General features: G+C 36.1%; 3 protein-coding genes and 1 long non-coding RNA gene across 6 annotated transcripts; 1 reads left to right on the top strand and 3 right to left on the bottom strand.

The window, feature by feature from the left end:
- Positions 71–911, bottom strand: LOC109947176. Its single transcript, XR_002270124.1, has 2 exons — positions 534–911; positions 71–410 (listed from the first exon to the last, which is right to left on the bottom strand). It is a non-coding gene; the product is annotated as an uncharacterized LOC109947176 (long non-coding RNA).
- LOC18785768 (60S acidic ribosomal protein P1) lies at positions 2,207–3,798 on the bottom strand. Its single transcript, XM_020558658.1, has 4 exons — positions 3,692–3,798; positions 3,531–3,614; positions 2,850–3,056; positions 2,207–2,505 (listed from the first exon to the last, which is right to left on the bottom strand). Exons 2-4 carry the CDS (start codon positions 3,597–3,599, stop codon positions 2,452–2,454), a joined length of 330 nt encoding a protein of 109 aa, XP_020414247.1. The 5' UTR covers positions 3,600–3,614; positions 3,692–3,798; the 3' UTR covers positions 2,207–2,451.
- Positions 4,720–9,678, bottom strand: LOC18784677 (serine/arginine-rich splicing factor SR34A). Of its 2 annotated transcripts, XM_020558132.1 has the most exons (14): positions 9,422–9,613; positions 8,138–8,403; positions 7,869–7,991; positions 7,391–7,456; positions 7,229–7,303; positions 6,999–7,125; positions 6,826–6,872; positions 6,689–6,746; positions 6,340–6,389; positions 6,204–6,260; positions 5,794–5,873; positions 5,624–5,695; positions 5,483–5,519; positions 4,720–5,062 (listed from the first exon to the last, which is right to left on the bottom strand). In XM_020558132.1, the coding sequence occupies exons 3-14, from the start codon at positions 7,953–7,955 to the stop codon at positions 5,042–5,044; spliced, it is 777 nt and encodes a 258-aa protein (XP_020413721.1). In that variant the 5' UTR covers positions 7,956–7,991; positions 8,138–8,403; positions 9,422–9,613; the 3' UTR covers positions 4,720–5,041. The 2 variants fall into 2 exon arrangements, with proteins under 2 accessions (XP_020413721.1, XP_007219219.2); XM_007219157.2 differs by lacking the exon at positions 8,138–8,403 and having other exon boundaries at positions 9,422–9,678.
- Positions 14,034–17,963, top strand: LOC18786702 (polyadenylate-binding protein-interacting protein 12). 2 transcript variants are annotated; one of them, XM_020557500.1, is made up of 11 exons: positions 14,034–14,268; positions 14,529–15,132; positions 15,405–15,518; positions 15,616–15,660; positions 15,761–15,833; positions 15,943–16,055; positions 16,211–16,270; positions 16,359–16,406; positions 16,495–16,563; positions 17,419–17,480; positions 17,610–17,963. In XM_020557500.1, the coding sequence occupies exons 2-11, from the start codon at positions 14,590–14,592 to the stop codon at positions 17,665–17,667; spliced, it is 1,185 nt and encodes a 394-aa protein (XP_020413089.1). In that variant the 5' UTR covers positions 14,034–14,268; positions 14,529–14,589; the 3' UTR covers positions 17,668–17,963. The 2 variants fall into 2 exon arrangements, with proteins under 2 accessions (XP_020413089.1, XP_007218059.1); XM_007217997.2 differs by having other exon boundaries at positions 14,034–14,400.

The following is an 18,142-nucleotide window of genomic DNA, read 5'->3' as shown; positions in this document are numbered from 1 at the left end:
CCTCGTTTGGAATTGGTGTTGGTGTGTGAAATTGTAACTTCACTGAATATAATACCGTCACATCATAGCAGAAGGAAAATTAGGTTGCCTGCTCTTAGTAATGATGCAGGAAAACTAACTATATTGGAGGAGGAGATGATCATATTTCATGAAATATGTACAGGTGGAAGATGTAAGGACATATCTTCCTATACTGCTAAAGAACACTTAATAATACTCCTTGGAAGGAAGCACCAGCATACTCTGCTTAGCTGCAGGGGTAACGGGAGCTAACGAGCCACCAAGGTTTCAAAGGAGTCCAACCCGTCAAATTGGGGTGCCAACTCTAGCATCTGAGTGGTGTTGTTTTGCTCCACCTTCGGTTTTGGTACGACATGTTGGATGGTTTCTCCAATCCCACCTCCGAGTTCCTGCTTTAAGAAATTTGCAAATATTTAGCTTAATTAGAAAGTTAAAAATAAAACAGAAATCAGGGAAATCCGGGAGTCAGATTCTGAGTGCTGATGTTTGTACAAGTGCAGAGGTGCACTAACCTTTGGTTGGTTGTGGTTTTTGTCAAGGAAATATATCCCAGCAGCAGCAGCAGCAGCAGCAGCAAAAGGCATTGACACATACTTAGCCATTGTAGCCTTTTGGGTTTACAGAAGAGACAATTGGGGCTTTTGGTGATGATAAGTTCGCAAGTATTGTAGATGGCTTTGAGTTTGAGTTTGAGTTTGAGAGAGAGAGAGAGAGAGATTAAAGCAAAGAGGAATGTGAGATGCCTTGGTGGTGAAGATAAGAACAAACTAGAGAGTGGTGGTGTGGTGTGAAAGAATAATCAAAAGGGCAAAATTGAAAAGCGGTTGTGTGAAAGAAAGAGGGTTTAGTGAAGGAAAAGTAAGGCTAATTAATGTCCTGAATCATCACGGGTGATGTGGATTGGATAATGCAGAATGTGAAACCCATGCTCACTCATTGCTCATGGCAATTAATAATTTTGAAGAGAGATAATCGCGGTATAATATAGGAAAAAGTTAATAATCACAGGTGAAGGAACAATTTAGATGGGTTAATTCAAGTTGAAAGAGTGGGTGGCAAGATAATGATTTTGATTGAGCATGTAAATTTGTTGATTTCCGTATCATGTTAGGTAGGCCCCGCCATGCCATGCCATGATCGGGCAAGCGCCGACCACATCCTCATTCTTTCCATCCTCTAAGCAACTTGGAGGACAAGACTTCATTGAAACGGTGTAAGTTGCATAATTTTTATGTAATCTTTCTTTTTTAGAATCAATCGTCAACTGCTTGCATACATTGATTAGAATGATAACAACGTTGTTGAACAAAAGTTACAGACAGAGAGAGACCTAGATTGATTTGATTCAGTAAGGAACAATAGTTTCAAAACAGTGCACTCCATCAAGTTCGGGGGTAAACCAGCATCCCCTGTTGCCGTGGTTGCTGCTGCTGCAGTTTGTGCTCTGCCACTGCTTGCTGAGTCTCCGTTATTAATATTGTGATTGGCATTGGCATTGGGCTTCCGGGACTTGCTTTGGTTGCTGCTGCTGAATCTCCATTATTAATTTTTTGCTTGGCCTTGGCATTGGGCTTCCCGGACTTGGAGAAGCTCAATCCCAGCTTATGTAGCGCATCCAACAACCGAAGGAGGCTCTTGGCTTTTTTGATACAGAATTTGCACCAACGAAACGAGACTAAGCCAGAGGAGAAACACTTTCATGTAAGCTATTCACTTTCAATAACACAATGACACGTGGAATAACTTTTTCACATATTATAATATTATTGACCGGGAATAGCAAAACAGTATTATCCCAATTGCAAGTAAGTTTGTCTGAAGCCCAAGGGATAAATTATAATTTGGAGGGAACCAGAAACCAAATGGATTTCAAAGAAGGTCGGTGTTGCCGATTGCAAGAACTTACATTCAAAGAAGCTTAAACCACATTCGAAGCCAGCGCAAGAACTTACGACATTTTTCTCCACACCATGCGTAGGTTAAGGAACTTTCCAACTCCGGTGAGGACGTTTCCAATTTCTAGCGACTTCTGGACAAGACTAGCACGTACCATGAAAGCTAATCACACATGATAAGAAGAATCGACAATAGACCATTAACAATTTCAGGCACATGATTAGAATGTCAAAAACACAATTGATCGGGGTCTAAAACTAGAGTTGCATGCCATGTTTAGACGTGCACATAAAAACGCTGAATAATTTCAACTGAAGAAAACCAACATTAAAACAAAACTATCAATATCTTCTTCCAACTCAGTTGCCAAGTTAAAAGCTTTTAGAACATATATGGAATGACGAGTGAGAGCCACTTCAACGTACAACACTGGGAAAAAATTTCTCAACTTGAAACAAAAATTTCAACTTCAATTGATCCTAAATTGTCTAAAATAAAATTTTAAAAAACAGCTCAACTCATATATGAACTCTCCTAATCAAACAAGCTGAATCCCATGTCGTCGTCACTCTCTTCTTTGGGTTCTTCCTGTAAATACACAAACCAAGAATGAAAAACGAAGTTAGGCAACCCACCAACAATAGTGATGTCAATCATATAAATCAAATCACTACAATTATAAACCTTTCCGGACAATGAAAGTTCAAGCAATGTCGCGAAGAATCATAACTTACAAAATGTAAATGCTAAGAAGGAAAGCCAAGGTTCATAATCATCAAAACTCTTGTATATTTTATATGTCATACATAAAAAGTCTAGAATAATAAATACACTGATGCAGAGCACTTAAACAAAAGGAGCAGTCTTAAGCAAGGTATATTAGGTATACAAAATCATCAAGACTGAAATCTATGCATGTATGACATTCTCACCTTCTTCTCCTCAACTGCAGGAGCAGCAGCACTGGCAGCACCACCAGGAGCAGCAGCCACAGTTACGGGAGCAGAACAGCCACCGGAGCCAGCATTCAAAATAAGGTCCTCAAGGCTCCTCTTCTCAGCAAGCTTGGCAAAGAGACTTGGCCAGTATGATTCCACTGCCACATTAGCTGATCTCACCAAGGCGGCAATCTTCTCTGACTATTCAATTCAACATAAAATAGACAAACCAAATGAGGGTTAAAATTCAGGAAAAGATAAGGAAAAGCAGAACCAAAAAATACTAATAAACCCAAAGAAACCTAAGGCTTAATCAATGATATTCCAGCTTTGTTTTCGCGCTTTAGATGTTAGTTTTATATTCAACGCTCTCTCCTCTTGCTTTCACCAATCTAACGAAATAAAAAGAAGTGGAAAACAAAGGTCTTACAGAGATTATATGCAAACCATTTTGGAACAGGATTCCACAACATAAACGGATGCACAAAAACTAAAATGAAGGTCTTAGCATAAATGTTATGGCAGCCTTAAACATAAAACGGAAATCTGGATTATGATAAAGATTTTGTATAGATTAATAGGTGGTATTGGGGTGATTAGCATAAAGGAGTCGTGTATTATGAAGTAAAGCATAAGAGATTAGGCGAATAGAGAGAAATAATAAGGCGTCCTTACTGTGATTGCGATGCCGTCGTCATGAAGAATCATGGCGGCGTAGGAACAAGCAAGCTCAGCGGTCGACATTGTAAAGCAATCAAACTGCAACAGTGAAAATCAAAATCAGTGACCTCGAACAAGATATAATTTTAGTGGGGGAGAGAGAGAGAGAGAGAGACCTGTGAGACTCTACTCTGGGTGGCGCAGCGCGGAAGCAAAGGACGAATAGAACTTAGGGTTTTGTAAATGGAGGGATTTTATATACAACTTTTAGCCCCAGTTCGTAGTGTTTTGTGCTACCAAAAGCGGAAAAGCCCAGTTGTAGTGTGGCCCACCATCACCATCTGCTGTATTTTTCAGTGCAATCCTGAACTTAACAGGCCCAATTTTCACTTGTGAAATGAAATTTGACAATTAAATTCCAATTATGTCCCTACTCTGGGGTGTCTTTTTTGCTGACTCCCATCCCATCAACACAAGTAACTGGTGAAGTACACAAAGTAATTTTTAGTCTAGTAATGTTAAAATAATCCAAGTTTAAATTCTTCAAATAATATAAATTAAAGTTTTGAGATTTAGATAGAGTGTTGTTAAACAAACCTTAAAATTAACTAAGTACACCCTATTATCAAAAATATTTATTGAATTACTAATTTATTCTAATATAAATCAAAAAGATATATTGAATTGTGAAATAAATGTAATTTTAATAAGTACACCATACTTAGTTAATTTTAAGGTTCGTTTAACAACGCCTTCTAAATATGAGGTGTGTCAAACAACATAGAACAACTTAACTTAATACATGCATATACATAAATTCATATTCAGAACATTTTCTAACATTGAAAAGAGAAGTTCTACTGGAATAATAACTTAGTTGATTTTACTCCGTTACTTTAGAATGCACAGCCTTCCCCAACTAGCAAAGCAACCAGACATTTTTCTCCATTCGTTTGTGGAAGTCCCATACTTCCAAATTCGGAATCCATCTCATAAATAAAATGCATGACTTCTGCAAATGTAAATCTTAATGTTCTTGTTATTCTTTCTATGGGTGTTATTCTGAGGCCAAAAGATATAATCGCAACCGTGCTTGTACAAATTTAGTGAAAGATTGTTGGAACTGTCAATTTTTCATATTGACATTTGAACAGCCTTCAAAAAACGATAGTTCCTCTCTGCATGACCCACAGCAAAAGGCAAATAAATTTAGTGCCACAACCTTCATACCAATAGGTTCCAAAATGGTATAGCTTAAAATAAAGTTAGCGTCCCAACCTTCATACCAATAAGGTTATGTCTTGTTTCGGGCACATAGAATCAAAACGACCAAACAAGAAAAAAACCAAACGATAAAACCCCTAGTACTCTCGAGAACAACAAACGTAATAACCATTCCATAGTATAATCACTAGGCATTATCAAAACCACACATACTGGCCATAATAAGCCAATTAAGGTTTCTTAATTACGAAAAATCTTTGCATCTAACACCAAGGATGGCGTGAGGATGACTTGCCAGAGGATCAGCCGCTACCCGACCGCACCTGAAAATAGATCAAGTTTAATCAATAACATCAAATCATTTTATCGTGTTTCAACAATGCAGTAGCTTTAGAATCGAAAAACCTATAAAATATATTTCTAGAGCTCTGCGTGTTCTAGGTGGCTTTTTAAAGACATTCAATTCAAGTCAACTAAGCATACATGATTTCTTTCCTATGTTATTTTCAACGGAACTGAGCTTTTCTTTTTCTTTTCTTGTTTTTGGACGAGGGCTTCGACCTTGGGACTTCTAACAAAGTGTAGAGAAATACCACTAGACCAGTTCTAAGTGTCTACAAGGGTGTAGGTAATTCCTTAAATCCATCTCTACCAAAAAATAACCTGGAAAATCTGCGTTCATTTTTCAAATTACAGTTTAATGTTTATAAATAGTGCCACTTGTCAAAACAGATTCCACTTACCGGACGGGGAGATTCTGACCCTGACCTTGATCTTGGCCTGCAGATTATAGGCATGTATTAAACGTCATGTATTAAAAAATAACAATAAGAATTTAGTTCACTAGAATTAGCTAATAGAAAGTGAGTAACAAAGCCAAATACCTGGAGGATTTGACAGGTGATGCAGACCTAGATCTTGATACTGATCTTGAGACGGATCGGTCCCGAGACTTACTGCATAATACAGAAAAGCTCTCAAGATGTAGATGAACACATAAAAAGGACAAAATTATCACAAGATAAAAGGGTGGGGGAGGACGGGGGTCCAGTACCTCTGATTCCTTCTCACACTTCTGCTTCTGCTACGACTTCTACTCCGGCTCCTTGACGGACTGCTCTCGTACAATTTAACCTGCTCAGTTGATAAGCAAACAAGCAACAGCAAAATCTTAGTGAACCTAAGTCCAGATTTTAGCATCATTACTGTAATGTATAAATGCATAAACTATTCTACACCTCTTAAAGAACTTTGAGAAGTAAAATCCTAAAGTTAGAGAGAGAGAGAGAGAGAGAGAGAGCAGGTACAGAATACATAAAATGAAACATAAGAGGGACATATTTCAAGATTACAGACAAATATCTTTTAGCAAAGAATCATGGCTTCACAATGGTTTGGATAAACATACAAATATCCACATGAAAGAAAGACAGCCTAGCAAACTTCTAAAAATATAAACGTTACCCGAATATAAGATCTTGTCCAAGGATTTTTAAATTCTGTATCATCAAGTTTCCGAATCTGGAAAAAGAAATAAAATGTAAGCTAGAGAATTCGTGTGAAAGCATAATCGCAGAAAAGGTCCAGTATTTCTACTTACAGCATATTTCATGTCATCAGAATTGGTATAATCAACTAGACCATAAGTCCCTGAATATAAGCACCAACTCCATTGAGTGAGTTGATAAAATTTCATAACATAAAAATTCAGGATAAAGATCAGTAGCATGCTATATCATGATTTTCGTTTTCTTTTACAGTGTGTGATGACAATTTCTTGATAAAATGACATGCTATTAGGAATGTAGACATTTTATTCTCTGATCCTACAGCAGCATTGCCACAAAGGAAAACGAGGGAGGGGGGCTTTAGTTCAAAACTTAACTGCACCTTAAAATAGAGTAAGTTGGTGCATTACAGTATAAAGTTCTAATTGCCATAATCTATACCTTCGCTGTCACGAGAAACCTCAGCAAAACACACATCACCAGCTTTTCGCATATGGTCCTGAAATCGATAACCAGTCAGGCTACCAGTATTGCACAAACAATATTGGAGTACAAAATTTGTGACAAAATTTCCATACCTTCAGGTCTTGCCATGAAGCAGAAGAAGGGAGGCCACGAACAATAACTGGACAAAATGAAAATATGGATCAAACAATAAACACTAAACAAAGGCTAATAGAACTCTTTTTACCGCATTGTTAACCATATCCTAATCTTGTTGAGCAATAGTGTGCTATCCTAGAAGACACACCCCTATATTCAGAATGACGTGAAGCACCAAAGCGACCACCACCGCTACCTCCACCACTGCTGCCTCTGTCATATCCACCACGACGATCGCTTGAAGATGGGCCCCTACCACCATGGGCAAGCTCCACCTGTATTGAGGATAAATGAGAGATCAATGAATGAAGAAGACTAAAACAAGAAAGAAAACCACAGAAATATATAGTTTTAGTAAGTAACAGGGACTTTTAGTACCCTTAAACGGCAACCGTCAAAGTTATACCCATCACGCCCTCTGATTGCATCTTCTGCATCACGAGAACTCTCAAACTGAAAACAAATCATGTACATTAGCATCCATGAGAGAACCAACTGGTCCAAAATTCATGAATCCAGAGCATAAACCATTATAGGTACCTCAACAAACGAATAACACGGAGGGCGAGGTGGAATCTTCAATTCAATATCCACTATGCGGCCATACTGCATAAGAAATTCAATTTTAAAATGTTTTCACTAACAGAACTAAGCCCATTCCATCTCAAACAAGACTCACATAATATAATGATAACAGTTTTTTTTCTATAGGACTACCTAAAATCAATAAAGGAATTGCCAGCACCAAACTACTTAATCCTCTAATTTTCAAACGCAAATGACACTACATATCATACACATACATAGGGCCATGTGATGTTTAGTACTTTAAGTACAGAAAACAATTAATGTACTTGCATGCGAATCAGAAGCTGGAAAATGAGTCAAAACATGATGACGTAATGTGGATAATGAGATTTGCAGAAATGCACTGGTTATTCTTTGATGTGATTTACAGAAATATAGGAAGCTCATATACCGAGTACAACTGATATACTATGAAAAATTTCATGCCAACCTTATAGAACAATTCTTCAACCTCTGATTCTCTTATATCTGAGGGTAGGTTGCCAACGTAGATTGTGCGAGAAAATCGACCACTCATATTTGACAACAGAAGACTCCGGCTGCAAACTTTTTACTGCATTCAAGGAATGAATTCTCGTAAGTGATTAATCCAACATTTTGCAAAAGAGAATAATGCTGCAACTTTGGAGTCCAATTATCATCTGCATGCACCCTGTTGACAATATCAAAAGAAAATCAAAACCAAACTATGAAGCAAACCAAGAGAGCAATCCTTGAGGTGAGCCGTGCTCCACAAGCTCCATTGCTCATTTGCTCCAAGATGCTCCAAAGCAATATTTATATTGAAATAAAATTTGATCTCCTCATCCTCTCCAGAATTTTAGCAGATGTATAGATCTTCTGAGAGTGAGCAAGAATCTCCAATAATAAAAAATAATACCCATAACTCCAAAATGATTCTCCCACTCCCTCTCTATATCCCTATGTATGATTGCAAAGCTCATATTTGTCCAAGCGCTTGCCATCTATCATAAAGAAAGCATCCGTGTCATGAGATCAGGCAAGATTGACATACATTTATGAATTTACCTCATTCATCTCTCTTTAACAGCATTGAAAATTAGAAAACCCCGGGAAAACAAGTTAATATCTAGTAATTAACTTACTTTTGCTAATTACTGCAATGTTGTATATATCATGTCCAGGGTAAGGGATGGAGATAAATGTCTCCAGGCTCACGTAATTGGTAAATTACAGAGACATTAAGAATTTTTTCATGGGAAGGTTTCTGACAATGATGCACTTTCCAGTTTTGTGGATTCTGTTTGTTAACCCAACGTCTCATTAAATTACATTCAGGACAAGAAGCAGGTGTGAATTCTTCAAACTTAATGCATATATATACACACAAGTTGTACTACTTGGAGTAATACTCCTAATTAAGGCTCCAATCTGAAAAACTCAAAACAATGCATAACAAGGGGAAAGGGAAGAATAGTGCACAATTCATTTCCTGCATTGCTTGCATTGGAACATTATGATTAACATGAAATTCACCAATCCAGCAAAGAAACAATAAAAAGTCTTCCTGAACATATATAAAAAACCATACTTGTAATAGATGTTTCCCAAAATCATTATCCACTGTCGTTACTGTTTGAGACCAGTCAAATAAATGAGGTACAATATTAACAATAACTCCTTCACCCTCACATCCAAATATCCTCTGGTTAAACACCAAGTCAGCACAAAGTCTACTGTTTGGTAAGCCGTGACTAAATGGACAGTATACATGATAATCGAAAGCTATTCAACCATTCAAGCAAAACCCACATCAAATTCCCAAATCAACCAAACCTAAAAAACAAGCGCGCGCACTTAACGGCATTATGGGTTTTACGGACAATACCGAAATCAAATACTCTTTAAACAATACCGACTTCTAAAAAAAACCCCAGACAGTATTATAGGCAATCGCACAAATCTCGCAAATAAAAACCCTAAATGCAGAGAAAGAAATAGGAAACAGGACGAGTATCAAACCGGAAATGGATTGGCGAGCTTGACAGCTGGAGTGCGTTTCTGGGCAGCACCGACCAAAAGACTCGCGTGCCTGGACCGTGCAAACAGTGGATGAAGAGCTTGAGACTTGAGCGCTTGGCAAATTGTCTGCTTTCGCTGCGCCAAGCAATGAGAAAATAAATTGGGCTAGGGCAAAAAAGGGGCAAAAAAGGAAATGGCTGATATTAAGTGCAAGAGAGACATACATAGAGTCGATTATCAACGGCTGACGTGGGTTTAAGCCTTAGGCTGGTCCTGAAATCAGAATATAAAAATCAGCGCAAATCTTGGATAAAAAATTGGGGCAGGACCTTGGGCTTTAATCAAGATAGAATTTAAGGCGGCCCATTATGAATATATATATATATACATATAACTTTTCGGTGTTAACGGTCTTTTTCAAGCAGTTAACTGGTGGGTGGACCCCGTCCGGTTCCCCCGAAAACAAATACCAAACCGGAAAATATGATGGGTTAGTCATATATCAAACCAAATTGATCCAATAATTGTTGGGTTTGATCGGGTAGGTTCTGTCTGGCTCAGGCCTACTTGAATTATTAGGAAGCTGATGCCATTTTGTATATGCACCCTTGTTTGACTAAACATAAGATAATTGCCTTTTGCTTCTTCTTTTTCTCCTTCGTCCGCTTCTGATCACGTTGGAGGTTTTTTCAAAGTTTATGACTTCCAAGGTTGCTTCCCCGGTTATTCTTTTGTTACCTAAAGTTGACCATCAAAATACAAGCCTTAGCTTTCTTCTTCTTTGGCCTAATGCCGAAACATCCTTCACCAAGTTGTCTGTTTCTCAATTTCAAAATACCATCCACGTTTGTGTTTGGTTAAATTAGCTAGGAGCCTAGGACGATGATTCCATGCGTGCAAATTTGGTCAGAATGGAGACGAGAGGTTTGATATATTCAAACTAATCACTTGACTGGCTTTTGCCCCATGAGGATTTGTTTTGACATTATTCCATATGTTGAATAAGTCCATGACTATACGCCCAAAATGGACCTGCCAAACCCAACCCATATAACAGATTGTAACATTGATTTCATTAACGTAATAAGAAATAAAAAGTATATGTAAAATTAAGCGGGTTGGTAATAAGTTCGTACCCTTACACACAAGTTCGAGTCTCATTTTATCTACTAAATTATACTAGTTTAGACTATCCTTTATATAAATGAAATAAATATCTAAATAATAAGAAAAACCATGAATGAATATTACCCCTTCTCTCAATCTTTTATCCATTTCAAGCACACGGCAGCACGAGAAGGGGGCCCAAGCTAAGCAACCTGAACCTGGTCATCTGTGAAGCTGTGATCACGGTCTTAAAACGGCAAACCCTCTAAATCCGAAAATGACCAATCATATATTAAATATTATGAAGACACAAAAAAAGAGGAAGAAAAAAAATAACGATTAATTAACCAGTAGGGTTCTGTCTTCTGTTTAAGAATTTGAAGTCTTGCATTTTTTCAGCTCATAAATTGACAAATTTGTTGCTAATATGTGATTAGATTAGAATTGATTGTGGTTTCGGTTGATTTCGTTTGCATGACTGGATAAGCATAGCAATAGATTTGGCTGTCACAATCAGATTCATTGCCTTGGAGAAATAAAACAAGAATCAATTGTATTACGTGGCAATAACGCAACCGTTGAACAAATTCAGGGCAAATTGAAATCTGGTCTGGGCAGGCAGCGTCCCATCATATACTCCGGACTCCGGTCTGGTCCACCACCAAACAAAAATGCGACAACTTGTGATTGAAAATTAGCAATAAAAACCAGACTGATGATGGGTTCCGTTCCTTACAACAAAGTCCCTATTAGTATTCCCATCATTTAAAACATGTTTTCCAAATTCTAAATCTCGTGTTTTGTAAATAATACGATTTCCTCATACCAAAATACAAAAAATTAAATTTACATAATATTTTTCCATTGTGGATATGGATCAAAATTTCTTTGCTTAAGACAAAACAAATTAAAATAAGACAAAATTTGTTATAGTTTTGGGATGGGTGATAGATTACTTCCATCTTTTTCTTATCAATGCTGGACCACCACCGCCCAGCCACTTAAGGGTTTTTTTCAAATCCTCAATGGGAATTTTTTTATATATATTCAAATGCATTGATAGAAAATAATTTTCTTTAACAAATTTAGGTTTTTTTTCTTTCTAATAATTTAGGCAACTTTTTATAGTTTCTTATGCCAAAAAACAATAAATTGGAACCTTGCGATGATTTTATTTTTTTCTCTTTTGGTAGTTGGGCATCAAATCATTACTTTTTTCTGGTAAGCGTAAACAGCATCAAATTATAATAAGCATGTATGTTTTTAAATTACCACATGATGGTTGTGGACCAAATAATATATAAGTAGAATAATTAATTGTTGGTTATAAAACAATTGTTTCACCAACAACTAATGGTCACTTTTGATTATATAAACAAAATAAAAACAAGGAATGGTCACATGATTGATAAGTATTTATGCAAACAAATTATAGTTTATTGACTTTATTTTTTTAGCAGTGAAAAAAATAGAGAAGAAAAAACAGTTACTTATTTAAGGAGCTTCTTCCAAGGAGCTCCAAATCCACCTTCTATGTATAATTCGTGGATAGACTCCACATATTTAGGGACTCATACATTTTAAGTTATGTTTATGATTTAATAAAAATGTGAGTGTTTGGCAAAAGTGGAAAGTCACGTACTAAGCACCTAACTTACTTATGATGACATATAGAACTTCTTTATTTAAAAATGACGTGAAATGACCAAAAGACCTTTAAAAATGAGTCACGTGTTTTATCTTATGGACATTTTATATGGAATTGCAATAAATATGACATTGGAATAAATTGACTAATTTTGTATAATTTACCGGGGGGAATTGGTTGCCAATGAAAAGTATTAGGGGCATATTAACATTATTAGTATAATTGAGGGGGAACCGACATATTATCCTATTCTGATAGTGCAACTCGCCTTGCCAAATCCTTATAATATTACATTTAACATTTAACCCTAAAAACCACCCTCTAGCTCATGTCGTAATTTAGCTCCACCAACCTCTCCTCATCCATTTGGGGCTGATGTCCCTCCTCTTTTATCTTGGTCGACACCTCTCTTCCTCCATTCCTCGATATCCTTCTTCAAATTTTTTGTGTGTTATCAAAATATCCATGTTGGTTTATATTCACAATTCAGGTATTTATGATACACTAATTAATTAGAATCTTTGAAATGAAATTTGGTATTTAGTGTTTTTTGCTTGATTGCTCTTGAGTTTCGATTTTGAATTTGCGCTTTTGTTTGGTTGTTTATCAAGTAATGAAGGAGGGAAGAGCTTATAATGTTGAACTTTCGTCACCCAATAATCCAATTTTACCCAATTGCCTATTTGAGAAATGGATTGGTCCGATCCATTGTAGTCGATCGACTTCAATTTTGAAGTATCTTCATTGAATTAGATCGGGTTGATTATTAGGTCAAGCCGCAACCCGTATTTCAACCCGATCTCGACTTTTGTATATGTCATGCATCCAAATCCAGGTATGTCAATATAAGTTGATTATTTACAATATTCTATGCATTTGGTTGGTTAGCAAGTACACAAAAAATCTATATATATATTCAGCAAAATGTTTTAATGGTGATATTTTAAATTGTTCAAAATTGTCCTCATTAAAAAAGAGAGCATAACTACTTCATAAAAAATAAAAAAAGTAAAAAAAGAGTATATTAAAATAAGCTAATTTAAAAAATTAAAGAAACAATTAACAAAAGATAAAGACATGTCATCTTAATTTTTTCGTAACCTATAATTATTAAATTACTAAACGAGATTGTCAAATTTTTATTCAAATGAAACACAACAAGAGATTCAAAGTTCATTTTGATCACCGAGAAAGAAAACTAGAAAACAGATGCTAACGCAATCGAAAAGACCAGAATTCATTCATACATATACATACATGCTTGAATGCTTCCATTGTCAACGTCAACTGTCAAGTTATTCAAATACATAACAAATTCAACATGTCTTTGTATTTTTATTCATCAATAAAAATAAAACAATTCCAGCTTATACTTTTAGGAGATGCTTAATACCAATAAAGTTTATTCTCGAACAAAATAAAACAATTGTAAAGTTTTATTTAAAATATTAAAATAGAAAAAAGAAACAATATAGAGAATATAGAGCACTTCTAAATCGGGAATTACCTTTCTAATTTTTTTATTTTAAATGTGAAGTCAACAACCTCTTCTGGATTGAATATGAAACGTAACCACCTAATTGAAAAAAATTATTCTGACAAAAAAAATTCAAAAAACGTCATGATGTATATCCAAATACCAGATTTTTTTTTTTTTTGGGTGAGTAATATGATAATGAATACTTAATTTGTTTCCATATATTATAGAGGCATAAATAAATAAATAAATAAATCCCATCCCATGCGTGTATGTAGGTCACACATGCATGATGCATGTCATACACACATATATATATATATATATTAGAAAAATCACAAAACACATGGGCTATTGTGGAATAAAAAATAAAAGGAAATTGGGTTGGTGGGTCTTCCTTCCAAATCATCTCTTTCATAAGAGAGAGAGATAGGAATGTATCATCATCATCATCATCAGCATTATCATTTTGGTACGTTGTGAAGGAGGTCCAAAAAGGCAGTGCTGCGTAAACGGACGATCCCAAGCACAAACAAATACCCTTTTCTTCTTTTTTCTCTCCCTACTCTCATCATCTGTGAAATATACAAATAATATATATAAGAGAAAAAAAAGGTATTGTTCTGTCTTACCAAATTGCAGACTTTTTTCCCCTATTTTTTGCTTTGCCCTTTTTAATCTGTTATACTTAAAGCGATCTTAAGGTGCTTTCATTTCATTTCAATGGAGTTTCTCTAGATTAGCCAGGTAATTTTTTTTCAGGGAAAATAATCATCTGACTCTCTCTGAAAATTAAAATTTGTTTTTATTTTATGTTTTTGTTGAATAAATCATCTATTTTTGCTCATCAGTTGTTGTGAACAATAACTTTACAGATAATCTCGAGAAGAAAAAAAATACAGTATTTGGATCAAATAAAAGGAGTTGTCTTTGATCATGGCGGTTGCTGAGAATGCACCAAATTTCGACAACACAGCAGTATCATCAGACTCAAATGCACAGAACGATCTTGCAAACCCAAAACCCAGAGTTGATTCCTCTGTCGTGTTGAGTGCGGAACCCAATTTACAGTCAAACGGAGACGATCAGAATCCGCAGGACAAGTTTCAGAACCAGGAGAAAGTAACAACTTTGTCAGTCCCCACAAGCAATCACAAGCCTCAAATGGGTCAGATGCAAAATGGGTTTGACACCAATGGGGTCGATAACCATCAGATGGTGGCGGTCAAGTCTGGCGGGTATGGAATTGATCAGAGGTCTAATGGGGTAAGAAATGGAGGGGATGGGGATGAGAGTTTCAAACGTGATATGAGAGATTTGGAGGAGTTGTTGTCCAAGTTGAATCCCATGGCTAAGGAGTTTGTGCCTCCCTCACTTGTCAACAATCATGGGTTCAGTCTTGCTGGTGGGTTTGGCTATGCTAACAATTTTCTAGTACAAATTAATTCTGACAACGCCAATGGACTTATTGGAAGAAGGGTATGTATGATCTTTCCATTTCCTTGCCAAAGTTAAATTTTGCTGTTTGGTTTCTGAAAAAAAAATGTGGTTTCTGAAAAAAAAATGTAGAAATGAAGTGATGAAAAAGTCGAGTTATTTTTCCTTTTGTTTGGTTTCTGAAAAATGAAAGACTCAGCCAAGGAAAATGTTTTGTTTTCTTCTTGGGCTCACTTGAATGGGATAATTTGTTGTATGATGGATATACTTATGATAATTTGGTTTACTTTTGTTTTATTTTTTGTCTTCCGCAGAAGAAGAATGGCTATAGTAGTCAAGGTCGGCGAAAGAACTATTACAAAATGAGTTTGGCACAGAGAGAGGAGATGATCAGGAGGACTGTGTATGTATCTGACATTGATCAACAGGTAATAATTACATTGTTTGTGGTTGTCACATTTTGAAAATTTTGTGTATTCAAAAAATAATAGTTGTATAACTGCCACTCCATTCTCTGCATATCAGGTTACTGAAGAGAACCTGGCTGCTCTCTTTCTTAGTTGCGGACAGGTCAGCAAGTTTTTACTATTCTCATCTGTACTCATTCAATAGAGATAATGCCAGAATGGTGGATCATAATTCTGAATTCTTTCCCGTCTTCTTCCAAAAGGTTGTAGACTGTCGTGTATGCGGTGATCCAAATTCCATTCTTCGATTTGCCTTTGTTGAGTTTACAGATGAAGGTATTATCAAAAGCTAACATACTTCAAGTACATTGACGTATCTGTCTTGTTACTATGAATTGATGAGTATTTGTCTTGTTATGCTGAATCAACTATTGTATGCTCGCAGAAGGTGCAAGGGTTGCCTTGAGTCTGTCAGGAACCATGCTTGGCTATTACCCAGTGAGAGTCCTGCCTTCGAAAACTGCAATTGCACCTGTTAATCCAACATTTTTGCCAAGGGTGAGGACCATACTTGACTGCTTGTCATCAATATATAATTTTACTAATTATGATATGTGTATAAATTTATTGCAGTTGAGTGTTACAAACTGATTAAGTTATGCTGATTTTACCTGTTCTTTTCTTACTTGGATTTATTCTGTTATTGTATTCAGTCTGATGATGAGCGTGAGATGTGCTCAAGAACTATTTATTGTACAAATATTGACAAGAAGGTATTTTTCAACTTTTTAATCTCGTCTGGGTGTTTTAGGACCAGAACTTGTGCACCTGTTCCTGATTTTTTTTGTTCACTTGATGCAGGTCACTCAAGCAGATGTCAAACTGTTTTTTGAATCACTTTGTGGAGAGGTTTGTGTTTCCCTCTGTGACAAATTTTTATTGCTGCTCGTTCTAAAACTGCAACCTTATTGTATTCACATCTTCCTGGCTTGTATAGGTTCAACGCCTGCGGCTACTTGGAGATTATCATCACTCCACTCGTATTGCGTTTGTTGAATTTACTGTGGTAAGGACCTTAGGGCTCCGTATATTTATGCTGGGTTTTTTTTAGCACTCACAAGCCTACTGTGTTATGTGCACTGTGAGTTTGTGTGGGTGTGTTTTCATCTCTTTTTGTGAAACCAGTAGACAGTTTATGATGGCAGGTGTCTCTGTAAACTATGACAGAGAACTCAGTTCGTTTACTCCATTGTGTGTTCTAATTACTTGAGGTCAAATGTACAAGTTTTGCTTGATCATCTCAATCATTTTGACGTTTCTTTTCTGCCAGAACAATTAGTTAATTTATTGTCTGAGTTACTATATACAGCATTCCACCTATTTTTTCCGGTGGTCTTTTGTATTCTAAGATTTTGATCACTCATGCTAGCATGCTGTAATTATTATGATCTGCTTATAACCTGGAATCTAGAATAGTTTGTACTACTGTTTTATTATCTAGAATGGTTCCTTACCACAGTAATACTTTTTATCCATTTTAAGTTGGCTTTTATTATCTGATTCCAATAGAATATCACAGTAAGTTTTAACTATTGTCACTATGTAGCAATTGCATTATGGTAAACAGAAACTCAGGTAAAACATGTTTATTCACTACAAGTAAACAAGTTCATATTGTCATTGTACTTCTTCATTGTTTTTTAGATGATTGATGATTCATATGTGGGCCATTGAAACTTACAAATTATTTTCAACTAGGAAAGGTCCTTCTGTTCTTTTAATCAATTTTGCATTTTTATCGAGAATGATTAGACTAAAAGTCTTTTTCTTTTCTGTTGTTAAATGTTAGTCTCCTCCTTTCTGTTATGCTCTGTAATTCAGATAGCGCTAATCTGAGAATGATTCTTGTTTACATTCGCAGGCTGAAAGTGCAATTGCAGCTCTTAACTGTAGTGGTGTCGTTTTGGGATCACTGCCGATAAGGTTAGTTTGGCAGAATGTTTAGCTTACACTGTTTTCTCTCCCGACAACATACACCCCCAACCCCAATGTTCTTTCAAGAGCAGTTTACTTTGGACCTCCTCGTCATTTGAATGTATTATATGTATGCAGGGTAAGCCCTTCAAAGACACCTGTTCGGCCCCGTGCTCCTCGCTCTCCATTGCAGTAAACCACATTTTCATGTTTGCTGGACTAGTTTACCGGTGATAGATATATCGACGCATGCATGCACAGAGAAATATTTTGGCGTACTTTGTGTTTATCTATGCTTTTGTCCTGGTTGCTGGTGGTAGGCATGTTTGATACCTACTACGAGGGGTTATCTGTGGGTTTATTTTAAAGTTGTAGAGTTGGAATGGAATTCAGAGGAGCTAAATGGTTTAATTTTATTAAGTGTTATGATGAAATCTCTTTAGTGTTTTGATGCTTGTGATGACCATAAACTCTTAAAGAAGAATTCTAAGAGTTTGTTGGTCTTAATTTGTGGCGTAGCAGCGTAGGCGTACACATGCTGCTTTGATGGCAATGGCATGAAGTGGGTGAAGAATTGATGTTTGCATGCATAGTTTAGTAATTAGTTTAGTTTAGTTTCAAATCCATATGGAAGAGAGTTAACCTATATATATATATATTATGTGGTTATT

Source organism: Prunus persica, chromosome G2, assembly GCF_000346465.2.
Source record: "Prunus persica cultivar Lovell chromosome G2, Prunus_persica_NCBIv2, whole genome shotgun sequence".
Classification (NCBI taxonomy): Eukaryota; Viridiplantae; Streptophyta; class Magnoliopsida; order Rosales; family Rosaceae; genus Prunus; species Prunus persica.
Note: the sequence above shows the minus strand (reverse complement) of the source record. Positions and strands in the feature narration are given on the sequence as shown.

Excerpts from the sequence above, each read along its gene's own strand:
- LOC18786702 (XM_020557500.1), top strand. The coding sequence starts at position 14,590 with ATGGCGGTTGCTGAGAATGCACCAAATTTCGACAACACAGCAGTATCA. Across the intron at positions 15,133-15,404 it reads ATGGACTTATTGGAAGAAGG|AAGAAGAATGGCTATAGTAG; the intron begins GTATGTATGATC and ends TGTCTTCCGCAG. Across the intron at positions 15,519-15,615 it reads TATCTGACATTGATCAACAG|GTTACTGAAGAGAACCTGGC; the intron begins GTAATAATTACA and ends TCTGCATATCAG.
- LOC18784677 (XM_007219157.2), bottom strand. The coding sequence starts at position 7,955 with ATGAGTGGTCGATTTTCTCGCACAATCTACGTTGGCAACCTACCCTCA. Across the intron at positions 6,747-6,825 it reads CTTCATGGCAAGACCTGAAG|GACCATATGCGAAAAGCTGG; the intron begins GTATGGAAATTT and ends TATCGATTTCAG. Across the intron at positions 5,874-6,203 it reads GGACAAGATCTTATATTCGG|GTTAAATTGTACGAGAGCAG; the intron begins GTAACGTTTATA and ends TCAACTGAGCAG.
- LOC18785768 (XM_020558658.1), bottom strand. The coding sequence starts at position 3,599 with ATGTCGACCGCTGAGCTTGCTTGTTCCTACGCCGCCATGATTCTTCAT. Across the intron at positions 3,057-3,530 it reads ACGACGGCATCGCAATCACA|TCAGAGAAGATTGCCGCCTT; the intron begins GTAAGGACGCCT and ends TGAATTGAATAG. Across the intron at positions 2,506-2,849 it reads CTGCAGTTGAGGAGAAGAAG|GAAGAACCCAAAGAAGAGAG; the intron begins GTGAGAATGTCA and ends GTGTATTTACAG.